Source organism: Prinia subflava, chromosome 35, assembly GCF_021018805.1.
Source record: "Prinia subflava isolate CZ2003 ecotype Zambia chromosome 35, Cam_Psub_1.2, whole genome shotgun sequence".
In the NCBI taxonomy this organism is placed as follows: Eukaryota; Metazoa; Chordata; class Aves; order Passeriformes; family Cisticolidae; genus Prinia; species Prinia subflava.
In genome coordinates this window covers 806,330-820,355 of record NC_086281.1, presented here as the reverse complement: position 1 = coordinate 820,355, position 14,026 = coordinate 806,330, and the positions used below count along the sequence as shown (strand labels likewise).

General features: G+C 49.8%; 3 protein-coding genes across 3 annotated transcripts; 1 reads left to right on the top strand and 2 right to left on the bottom strand.

Moving 5' to 3' along the window:
* Positions 1-3,646: 3,646 nt before the first annotated feature.
* On the bottom strand, positions 3,647-6,328 carry LOC134563303 (scale keratin-like). The gene is made up of 2 exons (XM_063421174.1): positions 5,971-6,328; positions 3,647-4,805 (listed from the first exon to the last, which is right to left on the bottom strand). Exon 2 carries the CDS (start codon positions 4,744-4,746, stop codon positions 4,360-4,362), a length of 387 nt encoding a protein of 128 aa, XP_063277244.1. The 5' UTR covers positions 4,747-4,805; positions 5,971-6,328; the 3' UTR covers positions 3,647-4,359.
* Positions 6,329-7,956: 1,628 nt separating this feature from the next.
* On the top strand, positions 7,957-10,538 carry LOC134563315 (scale keratin-like). The gene is made up of 2 exons (XM_063421184.1): positions 7,957-8,259; positions 9,156-10,538. The coding sequence occupies exon 2, from the start codon at positions 9,215-9,217 to the stop codon at positions 9,563-9,565; it is 351 nt and encodes a 116-aa protein (XP_063277254.1). The 5' UTR covers positions 7,957-8,259; positions 9,156-9,214; the 3' UTR covers positions 9,566-10,538.
* Positions 10,539-12,827: 2,289 nt separating this feature from the next.
* LOC134563305 (scale keratin-like) lies at positions 12,828-13,400 on the bottom strand. Its single transcript, XM_063421176.1, has one exon. It carries the CDS (start codon positions 13,398-13,400, stop codon positions 13,029-13,031), a length of 372 nt encoding a protein of 123 aa, XP_063277246.1. The 3' UTR covers positions 12,828-13,028.
* Positions 13,401-14,026: the final 626 nt, after the last annotated feature.

Genomic DNA, 14,026 nt, shown 5'->3' with positions numbered 1-14,026 from the left:
CGGGCGTGCCCATCGGGACGGGCCAGAATGGCCTGGAGTGCCTGGAGTTTGTCACCAAGTGTGACCCGCCATGTGTCACCCCGTGTGCCGCACCCTGCGTGGCTCCGTGCGCGGCCCCTTGCGTGGCCCCGTGTGCCACCCAATGTGCCCCACCCTGTCCCCCGCCCTGTGCCCCACCCTGTCCCCCATCTTGTCCCCCGCCTTGTCCCCCGCCCTGTCCTCAGCCGTGTGCCACCAAGTGCGCCCCGCCGTGCCCCGCGCCTTGTGCCACCCCTTGTGTCACCAAGTGCGCCCCGCCGTGCCCCGCGCCCTGTGCCACCCCTTGTGTCACCAAGTGCGCCCCGCCGTGCCCCGCGCCTTGTGCCACCCCTTGTGTCACCAAGTGCGCCCCACCATGCGCCGCGCCCTGTGCCACCCCTTGTGCCGCCCCTTGTGCCACCAAGTGCGTGACCAAGTGCGTCCCCACCTGCGCCACGCCCTGCGCCACGCCCTGTGCCACGCCCTGTGCCACGCCCTGCCCCACCAAGTGCGTCCCCGAGCGCTCCTACACCTTCTCCACCCGCTGGAAGCACCCGTGCCAGAGGGGCCTCTGCAAGAAGATCTGAGCGGATTTTTTGGGAGGGAACAACTGCGGAAAGGAACGATTGAAGAAGCGAAGGAATACGGAATGTGATCCGAAGGCCGTCCGGAGAGGGAAGCGCCGCTGGAAACCAGGACCTCTGCGTTTTAAGTCTAACATGGAGCTTTAGTTTAGTTCAGGCTTTTCTTTCTTCTTGGGGCTTTGCATCTTCTGTCTTTGCTTTGGGCTTCCTCTGCCCAGTTCCACACCCGGCGTGGATCGGAACCGAAGGATTTGGGGAATGGTAGGGATTGGAAGGTCTCGGCAAGTGTAAGGGGAGGGGGTGTCGGGCTGGAAGGGGTCAGGCTGGAGCGGGTGATGGCGATTTTGGGTGATTTTGGGTGATTTTGGGGCTTTTCTCGGAGTCGGCTCCTCTTTGTCTGCATTATGCTCTCTGCAAATGTTCGACTCCACTTTGCATTCCCATTAAAACGCTGCTGCATCAAACCCGTTCCGAATTCCCTTTTTCCTCTGCTCCTTGGGCTCTCTTGGGGACGCTCAGCCTTGGATAGAGGGACAGGAGAACTCCAGGCTCTTCCTGGACCGCTCCAAACTTGACTGAAGTTAAAATTTAGGGTTAAATTTCTGGGATAAGAGATTTTATCCCTAAAAAAACTCGGCTCTGCACTTTATGGGATAAAATATTTTATTCCTTAAAAAAACCCTGGCTCTGCATTTTCTGGGATAAAATATTTTATTCCTTAAAAAACCCTGGCTCTTCATTTTCTGGGATAAAATATTTTATTCCTAAAAAAAAATCTAGCTCTGCATTTTCCAGGATAAAATATTTTATTCCTTAAAAAAAAACTGGCTCTGCATTTTCCAGGATAAAACCTTCAGATTGTAGCAAAAAGGGAATTTTTGGTGTCTTGCTCACACCCAGCCCTGTTTGGGGATTATTTTTTCCCCCTCTAAACAAAGCCAAATCCAAGCTTTTCTCCATTTTTCCATTTTCTACCTCCAAACTTTCCTGAGCTGCTTTTCCCTCCTCCTCCTCTCTGCAGTGTCAGGGAGGGACCCGGAGCTCCCAGGCAAAGCCCCAAATTCCAGGAGCGGATCCCTGCGGGCGGTTTGGGATTCCAGGCGTGCCCTGCTCATCCCATCCCGAGCCATTCCAGGCGCTCTTTTTATCCTAAAGATCACGTTCGGTTCATTCTTCCCTAATGGCCACGTTGGGGCTGGAATTCCGGGTCATTCCCGCAATTAGCCCCGAAATATCCCAGAACAAAGGGAGGCACGAGGCGTCCCAAACACTCCTGGGCTGGATTACGCCTGGACCTGGAATGTTAATTTAATGTTAATTAGCTCTTATTTGGGTTAGATGCCCTAAGACTGGAATAATCAATCTGGGGAAAGAAAAAAAAAATCATAATTTTCATCATTTCATCATTTCATCATTCCACACCTTTTTATTTCTTTGTTTACTCCGATTTTTTTTTTCTTTAGTAAACCCATGATTTTCAGCCTGAAGTTGCTCTTCTTTTGTTTTACGGTGCCATTAATCAAGATTTGGGGGCGTTTCCCCCTCAAGTTTAAAGAGGGGCTCCCAAAATCCATCGGAGTCCCTCAGCCAGGTCGTTCCAGAATTTCACTCTCTTCATATTTTGAAACAAATTGGGGGATTTTTAACACTGGGTGGGAAAAAAAAAATTAAAAAGAGCTAAATAAAATTAAATACAATTTCATTCAGAACCAAACCCCAAGTTACCAGGCTGGAAAAAATTCAATTTCCAGGAATTTTACCCCCTTAATTCCCCACTAAATTCCTTGAGAAAAGGGGAATTAATTTGGATTTTGAGGCAGGGATGCTCAGAAGTCACAAAGTTTCAGAAGAGTTCATAAATACGAAATATTTGGAAAATCTGGGATTTTTTTTTTTTAACCGACTTGGGGCTCCACAAATTCCACGGGCTTATAAATATTAAATATTATATAATTATAAATATAAAAATTATAATTTCCAATAATAATTTGGAAACTGGGATTTTCTGATGGACTTGGGGCTCCACAGCTGGGTTTGTACAACAAATCCCTCTCCTGCTCTTTTCTCCTGATTTTTGCCCTAAAGGAGGAAAAGCCCTCAGGGAAGGCAATTCCCGCCGGGATCGTGCAGGATTTGTCCCTTTAGGGTGTCCCATGGAATATCCCAACAATTATCGGGATTTTTGCGAGATCAGGGCCCTTCCCATAACCCCAAAATTCCCCGGGTTTGTGGCGCCAGGGGTGGAGGAGGAGCCCCAGCAATTATCGGGCAATTTTTATTTGTTGGAACGGCATCACCGCCAGGGAGGGAGGGAGGGAGGGAATCCTCCCTCTCCAAACGGGATTCGCCCTTTGTTTGGTGTTACTCATCCCAGGAATTCACTTCCTTCTTCCACTTTCCTCCCACCTCCCACTTCAAAGCAGAAACCCCCCAAATTTCACATTTTTAACAACTCTTTCCTGTGAAAATTTGCCTGAATTCCTCTCGAATTCCCTCTGAATTCCCTCAAAATTCCCCTGCAATTCTCTCTGAATTGTCCCAAAATTTCTTCTGAATTCCTCTCAAATTCCCTCTGAATTCCCCTGAAATTCCCTCTGAATTCTCCTGAAATTCCTTCTGAATTCCTCTGGAATTCCCTTTGAACTCCCCTGTCATTCCCTCTTAATTCCCCTGGAATTCCTCTGGAATTCCCTCTGAATTCCCCGGCAATTCCCTCTGAATTCTCCTGGAATTCCCTCTGAACAGGATGGATCCCATCTGCCAGCCCCAATAAAATCCTTTCAGTTTGGAGTTTTCTGTTTGGGTGGGATTGAGCTCTTGGAGCAATTGCAGAGCGGAAATTTCATTTTTCATGGGAATTTTTTTCCAAGGACTGGGCAGCTCCGTCCCACCTGGAAGGTGAAACGGGAATTTTCCGACGGATGAATCCATAAAAACGTTTCCTGGAAGGGCCAAACCCTCTTCCCATGGGATAAGGGGATGGTTTAATTCCATAGGTTTTATTGAAACAAGAGCAGAAATCCAAGAGATTTGGATGCAAAAACAGGAGTTTATTGATATAAAAGCAGAAAAAACACAAGGTGCCTTTGATCGAAATTAATAATCCAAACAATTAATTAAAACAAATAATTTTCATCACATTTTTCCAGCTTGGGCCACGTTTCAAAGGGCCTGGGCAGATCCCAGGCGAGGCTGCTCCTGTTGGACACAGAGGTGTCCAAGGAAAATCCTGCAATGGGCAAAAATTCCCGATCCCAAAGAATTAAACCCATCCAAGGACAAATTCCCGGAATTCTGTGAGGAGTGGGTGGGGCGTAAGTGAAGAATTTGGGGTTTGAGGAGAGAAAAGGCAAATCTGGAGAAAACTGAGAGGAGGGGGAGAGGAACGGCAGCTCCCAGGGGTCCTGAGGAGATCCCAGGAATGCTGAGGAGATTCCATGGATGCTGGAGGGGTTCCCACAGACTCTGAACATTTTCCATGGATTCTGAGCATTTCCCATGGATTCTGAGCAGTTCTCAAGGATTCTGAACATTTTTGATGGATTCTGAGCAGTTCCCGTGGGTTCTGCTCATTTTCCACAGGAAAACGGAATTTGCATGAAAAGGAATTTGCACAAAAATGAATTTGCGTGAAAAGCGCGGGGCTGAGGATGCTCCAGGAATTGTTGGGATTTATGGAGGCGGGGCTGAGGATGCTCCAGGATCTCTGGAGGCTCCGTGGCGGCTCTTTGCTCCTTCCCGCTCATCTCTCGGATCTTTAACAGGGCCTGCAGCTCCCAGACCCAAATCCAGAGGATCCGTAGGACGAGTAGGACCTCCCATAACCGTAGGAGCCGTAGGAAGCGCCGGATGCCAGGAAGTTTCCGGATCCCAGGAAGCTTCCGGATCCCAGGAAATTTCCAGATCCCTGGAAGTTTCCGGATCCCAGGCAGGGCACCGAGGATCCCACCAGGCTCTCCTGCGGGCAGGAGCTGAGGATGGGCCCCGGGAAGGTGATGACCACGGGCGGGGGGTGGATGACAGCCCGCGAGTCCCCGCACGAGGTGACGCAGGGCTGGCTCCAGGCGTCCACGCAGGGCTGGGGACAGGAGACGCCGCAGGGCGCCAGGCAGCGCGAGCTGGAGCTCTGCCTGGAGGAAAACATCTTCTGCCAACGGGGATGGGGCTGCGACGAGGCCGGAGACCGACGGGATGGAGAATGGGCTGGGGAGGGAAAGGAGGGAAGGGAAAAGGTCACACAGAGGCTCCAAATTCGGCTTTTCCCACCTTCTCGTGTGCTCGTCTCCTGTTTCTCCCAGCTCTGAATTATGGAGTCAGTTTGACATGAAAATCCCCCCCAAATGAAGAATAAACCCCAAATTAGCAGGAACCCCCCAAATTAGCAGGAAACCCCCAAATAAGCAGTAAACCCCCAAATAAGCAGTAAATCCCTAAATGAACAGTAATCCCTAAAATTAACAGTAAACCCCAAAATGAACAGTAAACTGCAAAATTAACAGTAAATCCCGAAATGAACAGTAACCCCCAAATTAACAGTTAACCCCGAAATGAACAATAAAGTGCAAAATTAACAGTAAACCCCCAAATGAACAGTAACCCCCAAATTAACATTAAACCCCAAAATGAACAGTAACTCCTAAAATTAACAGTAAACCCCAAAATGAACTATAAAGCCCTAAAATTAACAGGGCTTGAGGCAGGACAGGGAGCAGAGGGAGCTGCGCTGGCTGGAGAAGGAGATCCAGGGAGGAGAGAGCTGGAACTGCCTGGGAATGGCAGGGAGGGGAGGGGAAGAGAGAGGGTTGGAAATCGGGTGATATTATTCAGATATTTGTTTGTTTTTCTGATTATTTGCTGATTTTTTTTCTCTTTCTCCCTTCTCCCTCTCTTCCCTCATTCCCTCATTCTCTCCTTCCTTCCCTCCCTCCAAAAACTCAAAAAAACCTCAGAAGATTTTTGCCTTTCTTCTTCCTGTCCCTCCTCCCCTCCCTTCCGGGCACCTTCTCTCCAAAAACTCCGATTTTTCCTTTTTTCCCCCTTCTCCTTGTCCCTCTCCTTTTCTCTGTCCCTCCTTCCTTCCCTCCCTTCCAGGTATCCCCTCTCCAATTTTCCCGATTTTCCCGATTTTTCCTCTTTCCCCTTCTCCCTGTCCCTCTCTCCTCCCTCCCTCCCAAGCACCTGCTGTGGAAAAACTCCGATTTTTCTCCCTCTTTCCCTTCTCCTCTCCTCCCTCCTTCCCAAACAGCTCCTGTACAGAAACTCCTCTTTTTCGCTCTTTTTTCCTTTCTCCCCCCCCCTCCACTCCTCCTTCCTCCCCTCCCCGGGCTCTCCCGGTCCCCCAAGCCCCCAAAGCATCCCCCAGACTCACTCAGACCCCGAGGAGGAGAATCCCGAGGAATTGAAACCTCAGGAATTCGGAGCTGGGATGGGAGGAATTGGGAGCCGGGAGCTTTTTATCCCATCCCGGGATCGCCCGAGGGAGGAGGGTTGAGACATCCCCGGCGTTTCCCAACCCTGCCCGGGCTTCGATTGTTTTATCCGCCGCGGGACAATTAATTATCAGTTTCTCTGGTTTCTTCCTTGAGTTTGTTTTGGAGGAAGTTTCGCTTCCTGCAGCTTTTTGATGATTTTGCCAAGTTGGTAAAAAAAAAATGTCCGGGAATGAATTTATTTGTGGGATTGCTCCACAGGCAGGGGCAGCGCCCGTGGACCAGGTGGACGCTTCCAGAGGTGGGGAATCCAAGGAATTCCCTGGGCCAGGCCCTCCCAGGGAACAATCCGGCCCCAAAAATCCCACCCAAATTCCCCCTCTGTCCCCCTGATCCCGTTCCCTGTGCCCTGTCCCTGCAGTTCCTGAAGAAAAATCCCAAAATTCCCTCTCCAGCTTCCCTGGAGCCCCTGCAGATCCTGGGGAGGGGGGTTTTGGGGTCTTCACAGCCTCAACATTCCCAAAATTCCCAGTCTGGATGCACAGGGGATGAGCTCCAGCCCCCTGAGCAACTTCGTGGCTCAGGGACACGGAATTCCCTGTGGGATCTCTCCAGAGCAGAGCAGAGGGGGAGAATCAAACACCAGGACCCAAAATGAAGAATTTTCCGGTTTATTTGGGTTGATCCCTCTGGGTTTCTCCTCTGAGGAGGATGGGAAGGTCGGGAAGGGGCGATTCCCGCCGAGTTCTGTGATTCACCTGCCAGGACCTGGCGCTTCTGGCACCGTTTGGTGAAACCAGGTGTGGCCGGGGCAGGAGCAGCTCCCGGGGGGTTGTGGCCCCACAAATTCTCCTTCCCCGTTTTGTTTCCTAATCCTGGTTTTGGTTTGAATCCCATTAAATTCCAAGGGTTGGGAAAACTCAAGGAAACCACAGGAAAGGCTCCCAAAGAGTTACCAATGGAAAAACCGTAATGAAAGGGACATTTTGGGACAGAATCCTCAGGACTGCTCAAAACCCCACCGTTCACTTTGTAATTCCATCAAGGGGAGGGATTTTGGAGCAGAAAAATTCCTCCTTTCTTGAGGAAATTTGGGAATAACGTTGGGTGTGGGAAATGTGGAACAACAGGAAGTTTAATGGCTGGAGAGGGAGGAATCTGGGCAAAAAATCTGCTGAAGTTGCAGCCAAACCTCTGCCTCGTCTGGAGCTGCACCTGGACATTCCCAGGTTTTCCAGGGGTGATGCACAGATCCCCTCCCTGACCTGCCTCACCCCTGACTCCTCCTCATTGAACAGGAGTTGAGTGAATCCCATGGATTCCCTAAAAAAGTGGACCTGGATTTCTGCTGGAAAACTCCCAGGCAGCTCCAGCCTCATGAAATCCTCTTTTTCCCACCTTCTCGTGTGCTCGTCTCCCGTTTCTCCCAGCTCTGAATTATGGAGTCAATTTGACATAAAAATGCCCCCCAAATGAACAATAAACCCCAAATTAGCGGTAAACCCCAAAATGAACAGTAAACTGCAAAATGAAAAGTAAACCCTGAAATGAAAATCAAACCCCAAAATGAAAAGTAAACCCCAAAACTAAGTCACCCCCAAATGAACAGTAAACCCCCAAATTTACAATAAACCCCAAAACTAACCCCAAAATGAACAGTAAACCCCAAAATGAACAGTAAACCTCAAAATTAGCAGTAAACCCCAAAATGAACAGGAACCCCTGGAACCAAACTCATGCAAAGGGTGGGGAAGGGAACGAGCTCTTCCCAATCCCCAAATTCCGTAGGAAGGCGCCCGTGGATGAACGTGCCCGGCACCAGAGAGGTCATCAATAGGAGAAATTGCACAATTCCCTTTTCCTCAGATAAAGCGGGGTGGGATCTGAGCTGTGTCAGCGCCTCGTGCTGACGGATCAAGCTCTGAGCCATCCCCGCTCCGTGAGGCAATCCCAGAAGTAGGAAAAAAGCAATAATGAGAATTACAAAAAGAAAAATAAATCATTAGAGCGCCTGAGTAACGCCGTGGATGTAACAACAACAGCAATAATTGCTGAGCGGAATAATGACTTTATCTGGGGCAGCGAGAGGTGGAGGGAATTTTTGTCGGATCATTCATCGGCCAAAGATGTTTCAGCTCCAGCTGATTGCAAAAGAAAAGGTATAAAAACCCTCTCGGCTCTGGGGCTGCTCCAGCCGATCCTCCCCACTCGCTCCGAGCTCCACAGGGGTAAGTCCGAGCCTGGAATTGTCCCTGGAACTGTGGGGATCTGAGCTGGGCTTGGGTCCAGAGCTGTGGGGCCAGCAGGGCCAGGGCAGGAATTGGGGGTTAGTTTTGGGGGTTATTGTTAGTTTTGGGGTTTTCTGTAAATTTTGGGGTTTACTGTTAGTTTTGGAGTTTACTGTTCATTTTGAGGTGGTTTAATTTTGGGGTTTACTGTTAATTTTGGGGTTTACTGTGCACTTTGGGGTTACTGTTCATTTTGGGGTTACTGTAAATTTTGGGGTTTACTGTGCACTTTGGGGTTACTGTTAATTTTGGGGTTTTCTGTTCCTTTTGGGGTTACTCTTCCTTTTGGGGTGACTGTAAATTTTGGGGTTTACTGTTCATTTTGGGAGTTTACTGTTAGTTTTTCTGATGGGTGAATCCATAAAAATGTTCCGCGGAAGAGCCAAATCCTCCTCCCAAGATGTCTGGGATAAGGGGATGGTTTGGTGCCGTGGGTTCACATGGGTTTGGTTCCATGGGTTACTGTTAATTTTGGGGGTTACTTTTCATTTTGGGGTTTACTGTTCATTTTGGGGTTTACTGCTAATTTGGGGGTTTACTGTTCGTTTGGGGGTTTACTACTAATTTTGGGGTTTATTGTTCATTGGGGGTTTACTTTTCATTTTGCAGTTTACTGTTCATTTTGGGGTTTACTGCTAATTTGGGAGTTTTCTGCTAATTTGGGGGGTTCCTGCTAATTTTGGGGTTTATTCTTCATTTGGGGGGGGGATTTTCATGTCAAACTGCCTCCATAATTCAGAGCTGGGAGAAACGGGAGACGAGCACACAAGAAGGTGAAAAAAGCTGAATTTGGAGCCTCTGTGTGACCTTTTCCCTTCCCTCCTTTCCCTCCCCAGCCCATTCTCCATCCCGTCGGTCTCCGGCCTCGTCGCAGCCCCGTCCCCGTTGGCAGAAGATGTTTTCCTCCAGGCAGAGCTCCAGCTGGCGCTGCCTGGCGCCCTGCGGCGTCTCCTGTCCCCAGCCCTGCGTGGACGCCTGGAGCCAGCCCTGCGTCACCTCGTGCGGGGACTCGCGGGCTGTCATCCACCCCCCGCCCGTGGTCATCACCTTCCCGGGGCCCATCCTCAGCTCCTGCCCGCAGGAGAGCCTGGTGGGATCCTCGGTGCCCTGCCTGGGATCCGGAAACTTCCAGGGATCCGGAAACTTCCTGGCATCCGGCGCTTCCTACGGCTCCTACGGTTATGGGAGGTCCTACTCGTCCTACGGATCCTCTGGATTTGGGTCTGGGAGCTGCAGGCCCTGTTAAAGATCCGAGGGATGAGCGGGAAGGAGCCGCCACGGAGCGTCCAGAGATCCTGGAGCATCCTCAGCCCCGCCTCCATAAATCCCAACAATTCCTGGAGCATCCTCAGCCCTGCGCTTTTCACACAAATTCCTTTTTCTGGCTCTTTTTTTTTTTTTCCCGCCCTTCCCTGCAGGTCCTGAAAAAATCGACCTTGGAATCGTCCTGGCCGTGGCTGGGAGCAGGATGAGGTCGCGTCACCTTCCCACGCCCACGGAATTCCAGGAGTCAACCCTGTGGAATTCCCAGCCCTGCAGCGATCCTTTCCCTCATTCCCCCTGCCCCTGTGGCATTTTCCATCCCCACCGGGATATTTTTGCTTCCTCCTTTCTCATTAAACCATCGTGCATCAAAATCCAGAGTTTTTCTGTGGTTTTTAATCCTAATTTTGGGGGGTTTTCTGCCATTCTGGGTGAGCTTTTTTTTTTTTTTTCCGGTGCCTTTCCACATCTGGAAGGTGGCACAAAGTCATTCCGTGAGGGATAAAGGTGTCTTGGAACCCTCCCAATTCCAAATTGGAATTCTTGGGATTTCTTGGAACCCTCCCAATTCCAAACTGGAATTCTTGGGACTTCTTGGAACCCTCCCCAATTCCAAATTGGAATTCTTGGGATTTCTTGGAACCCTCCCAATTCCAAATTGGAATTCTTGGGATTTCTTGGAACCCTCCCAATTCCAAATTGGAATTCTTGGGACTTCTTGGAACCCTCCCCAATTCCAAATTGGAATTCTTGGGACTTCTTGGAACCCTCCCCAATTCCAAATTGGAATTCTTGGGATTTCTTGGAACCCTCCCAATTCCAAATTGGAATTCTTGGGACTTCTTGGAACCCTCCCAGTTCCATTGGGATCCTCCCTCGGGGCAGGCGCGGCCGTTCCCTGCTCCCAAGGAAAGTCAAACTCGGATTATTTGTGTCTCAACGCCTGCCCCGGGCTGTGATTTAATTCCAATCCCCACATGCCAATTTTACCGTTTTTTTCATGGTTAAAATATAGCTTGAGGGGGAAAAAACCTTCCTTGGAAAAATTCCCTTAGAATTTCTCACCGGAGTTTTTAACCAAAAAGCAAATTTTTGGTGGAATTCTGTGAGTTCCTTGAACTTTCCTGTGACTAAATTAAATTAATTAAAAGAAGAATTGTTAAAAGTGTTCCCTGCAGAACAATCCACTCCCCCCTGGGAGGTTGGGGAGGCCCTGGCACAGCTTTTCCAGGGAATTTTTGGCTGCTCCATCCCTGGAATTGTCCAAGGCCAGATTGGAGAAACCTGGCAGAGGGGAAGGATTCCCTGCCCAAAAATCAAAGATCTTGAATGTCCCTTCTAATCCAGACCATTTTCTGGTTCTACAAAACCCCAAAGGACAATTCTTTAACCTTTAATTCTTTATTTCTCCCTGGGCTTGGAAGGAAAAGAAGGAAACATAGGAAAAGGGTCTGAAAATTTATATTTATATATAAAGGGTCAGAATTTAGGGGTTTTTCTCCTCCTTTTCCCGTCTCTGCTCTGGAGCAGCCTCTGTTCCTTCGACTCCTGATTATGGAGCCGATTTGATTAAAAAAAAATCATAATTTTTTTTTAATCAGCCAGGATGTGCCTGACTGTGACATTTCCCGAAGCTCTCGGGCAGAATTTGAAGAAGAACAGGACAGGAAAATTCCGGCGACAGCAACTCAAGAGTCCCGATCAATCCAAGCAGGGAATTCCCGGGAGCGGGATGAGAAAAACTCCTCCCGAACCGCAGAGGTCACTGCACCCTCGTTTTACCCCGTGCTCAGCCCTGGCACAAGGCAAGAGCTGTTAATTAAGATGCAATCAGCGGCTGACTCATTAAAGGCGTCCCAAACACAGCCCTGAGCCGAATCCCAGCTCGGGGCAGATCCCGATGCCAATTTAACCCCCGGTGTTCGATTTCCGTACTTTTTTTAATGGGTAAAATGTTTATTTGATGAGTTTTTAGGTTCTCCAGGCTGATAAAATCTTAATTTAATATTTTTGAGGTGCTCCAGACTGGCAAAATCTTTATTTAATGGGTTTTTAGGTGCTCCAGACTGGCAAAATCTTTATTTAATGGGTTTTTAGGTGCTCCAGACTAGCAAAATCTTTATTTAATGGGTTTTTAGGTGTTCCAGACTAGCAAAATCTTAATTTAATGGGGTCTTAGGTGCTCCAGGCTGGCAAATTCCCTGCAGGCACAAAGGCACAATTCTGCCTGATAAATTCCCCGTGTCCTGTGGCCTTTTCCAACCTTAATGACTCTGGGATTCCGTTATTTTAAATTTTTGTTTTGTTTTAACCTTGGATGGAAAGTTCCTCCTGAGGAGTTTTATTATAGGAATAAATATTTGGGAAACCAAATAAACTCAGGCTGTGCCCAGCCTCAGGATGCAGCTCAGACCTGTCTGTGGGCAGATCAGTGGGCGAAGGGAAAAAGGGGGAAAAAGGGGAGAAAAGGGGGAGAAAAGGGAAAAAAAAGGGGCAAAAAGGGGAGAAAAGGGAAACCAGGAGGCTGCTGTGTGATGCAACAAAGTTTTATTGAGTGAGAAACTCCCCTTTGCAAAGCCAGAGATCACAGAAGGCAGAAAATCCATTCCCGGAGAATTTTGGGGAAAATCCATTCCTGGAGAATTTTGGGGAAAATCCATTCCTGGAGAATTTTGGGGAAAATCCATTCCTGGAGATTTTGGGGAAAATCCATTCCTGGTGAATTTTGTGGAAAGTCCAACCAAATTCCTGCTCTGAGATGTCCTCAGCCGGCTTCTCCTGGTTGATGTCCGAGGATAATTGGTCATTGTGGATGAAATCCGTAGGGAATGGGTGGTCCCACGTAGGATCAATAAATCAGGAATTCTGGAATAGGGAATGGGTGGTCCCACGTAGGATCAATAAATCAGGAATTCTGGAATAGGGAATGGGCTGTCCCATGTTGGATCAATAAATTGGGAATGCCAGAATAAGGAATGGGATGTCCCACACCGATCCAATAAATCAGGAATGCCGGAATAGGGAATGAGCTGTCCCACGTTGGATCAATAAATCAGGAATGCTAGAATAGGGAATGGGCTGTCCCATGTTGGATCAATAAATCGGGAATGCCGGGACAGGGAATGGGCTGTCCCACGTTGGATCAATAAATCGGGAATGCCGGAATAAGGAATGGGCTGTCCCATGATGGATCAATAAATTGGGAATGCCGGAACAGGGAATGAGCTGTCCCATGATGGATCAATAAATCGGGAATTCCGGAACAGGGAATGAGCTGTCCCATGATGGATCAATAAATCGGGAATGCCGGCAGCGAGAGCAAACAACGAGGAGGTGCCGAACAAGAAGTAGGAGAGAAGATCAGGAATGCGAAGGGGACCATGGAAAAGTCCAACCCCTCATCCTGGATTTGGGCATTCCCGGGAATCCTGGAGGCTCCGGCTCCCTCAGCAGGGCCCGCAGGAGCCGCGCAGGAGGCGGCTGAAGCGGCGGGAGGACGAGGACGGGCCGCAGTAGCCGCCGGCCACCGCCGAGATCCCGTACCCGGAGCGGGCGCCGTATCCCGGGAAAACCCCGGAGCCGTAGAGACCCCCAAAACCCAGGGAGCCGCCAAAGGCCGGGGCTCCGGAGGATCCAACCACGGCCTGCTGCGGGAAGGAGCTGAGGATGGGCCCGGGCAGGGTGACCACCACGGGCGGTGGCTGGATGAGCGCGGTGGAGTCCGGGCACTGCCGCACGCAGGGCTCGTTGCAGCTGTTGGCCACGGGCTGCGGGCAGGCGATGCCGCTGGAGGTGGGGCAGAGGTCGTAGCAGGACATCGTGCAGGGGTGGAGGAGGGTCCTGGAAGGCAAAAAAGGAGAGGCTGAAATCCCGGGGGTCTGCGGGAGGGGCGGGTCGAGGTTGGGAAATGGGGGGGAAACGTTCCCGGGGGAAAATTGGGGTGGGATCGGAGCGGGTTTGGTGTTGGGAGAGGTGGGATGGGATGGGATGGAATGGGAATGGGAATGGGAATGGGAATGGGAATGGGAATGGGAATGGGAATGGGAATGGGAATGGGAATGGGAATGGGAATGGGAATGGGAATGGGATGGGATGGGATGGGATGGGAATGGGATGGGAATGGGAATGGGAATGGGAATGGGATGGGATGGGATGGGAATGGGAATGGGAATGGGAATGGGAATGGGATACTGAGAATGGGATAATGGGAATTGGTTCGGATGGAATGGGAATGGGAATGGGAATGGGAATGGGAATGGGAATGGGAATGGGAATGGGATGGGATGGGAATGGGAATGGGATGGGATGGGAATGGGAATGGGAATGGGATACTGAGAATGGGATAATGGGAATTGGTTGGGATGGAATGGGAATGGGAATGGGAATGGGAATGGGAATGGGAATGGGAATGGGAATGGGAATGGGAATGGGAATGGGATGGGAT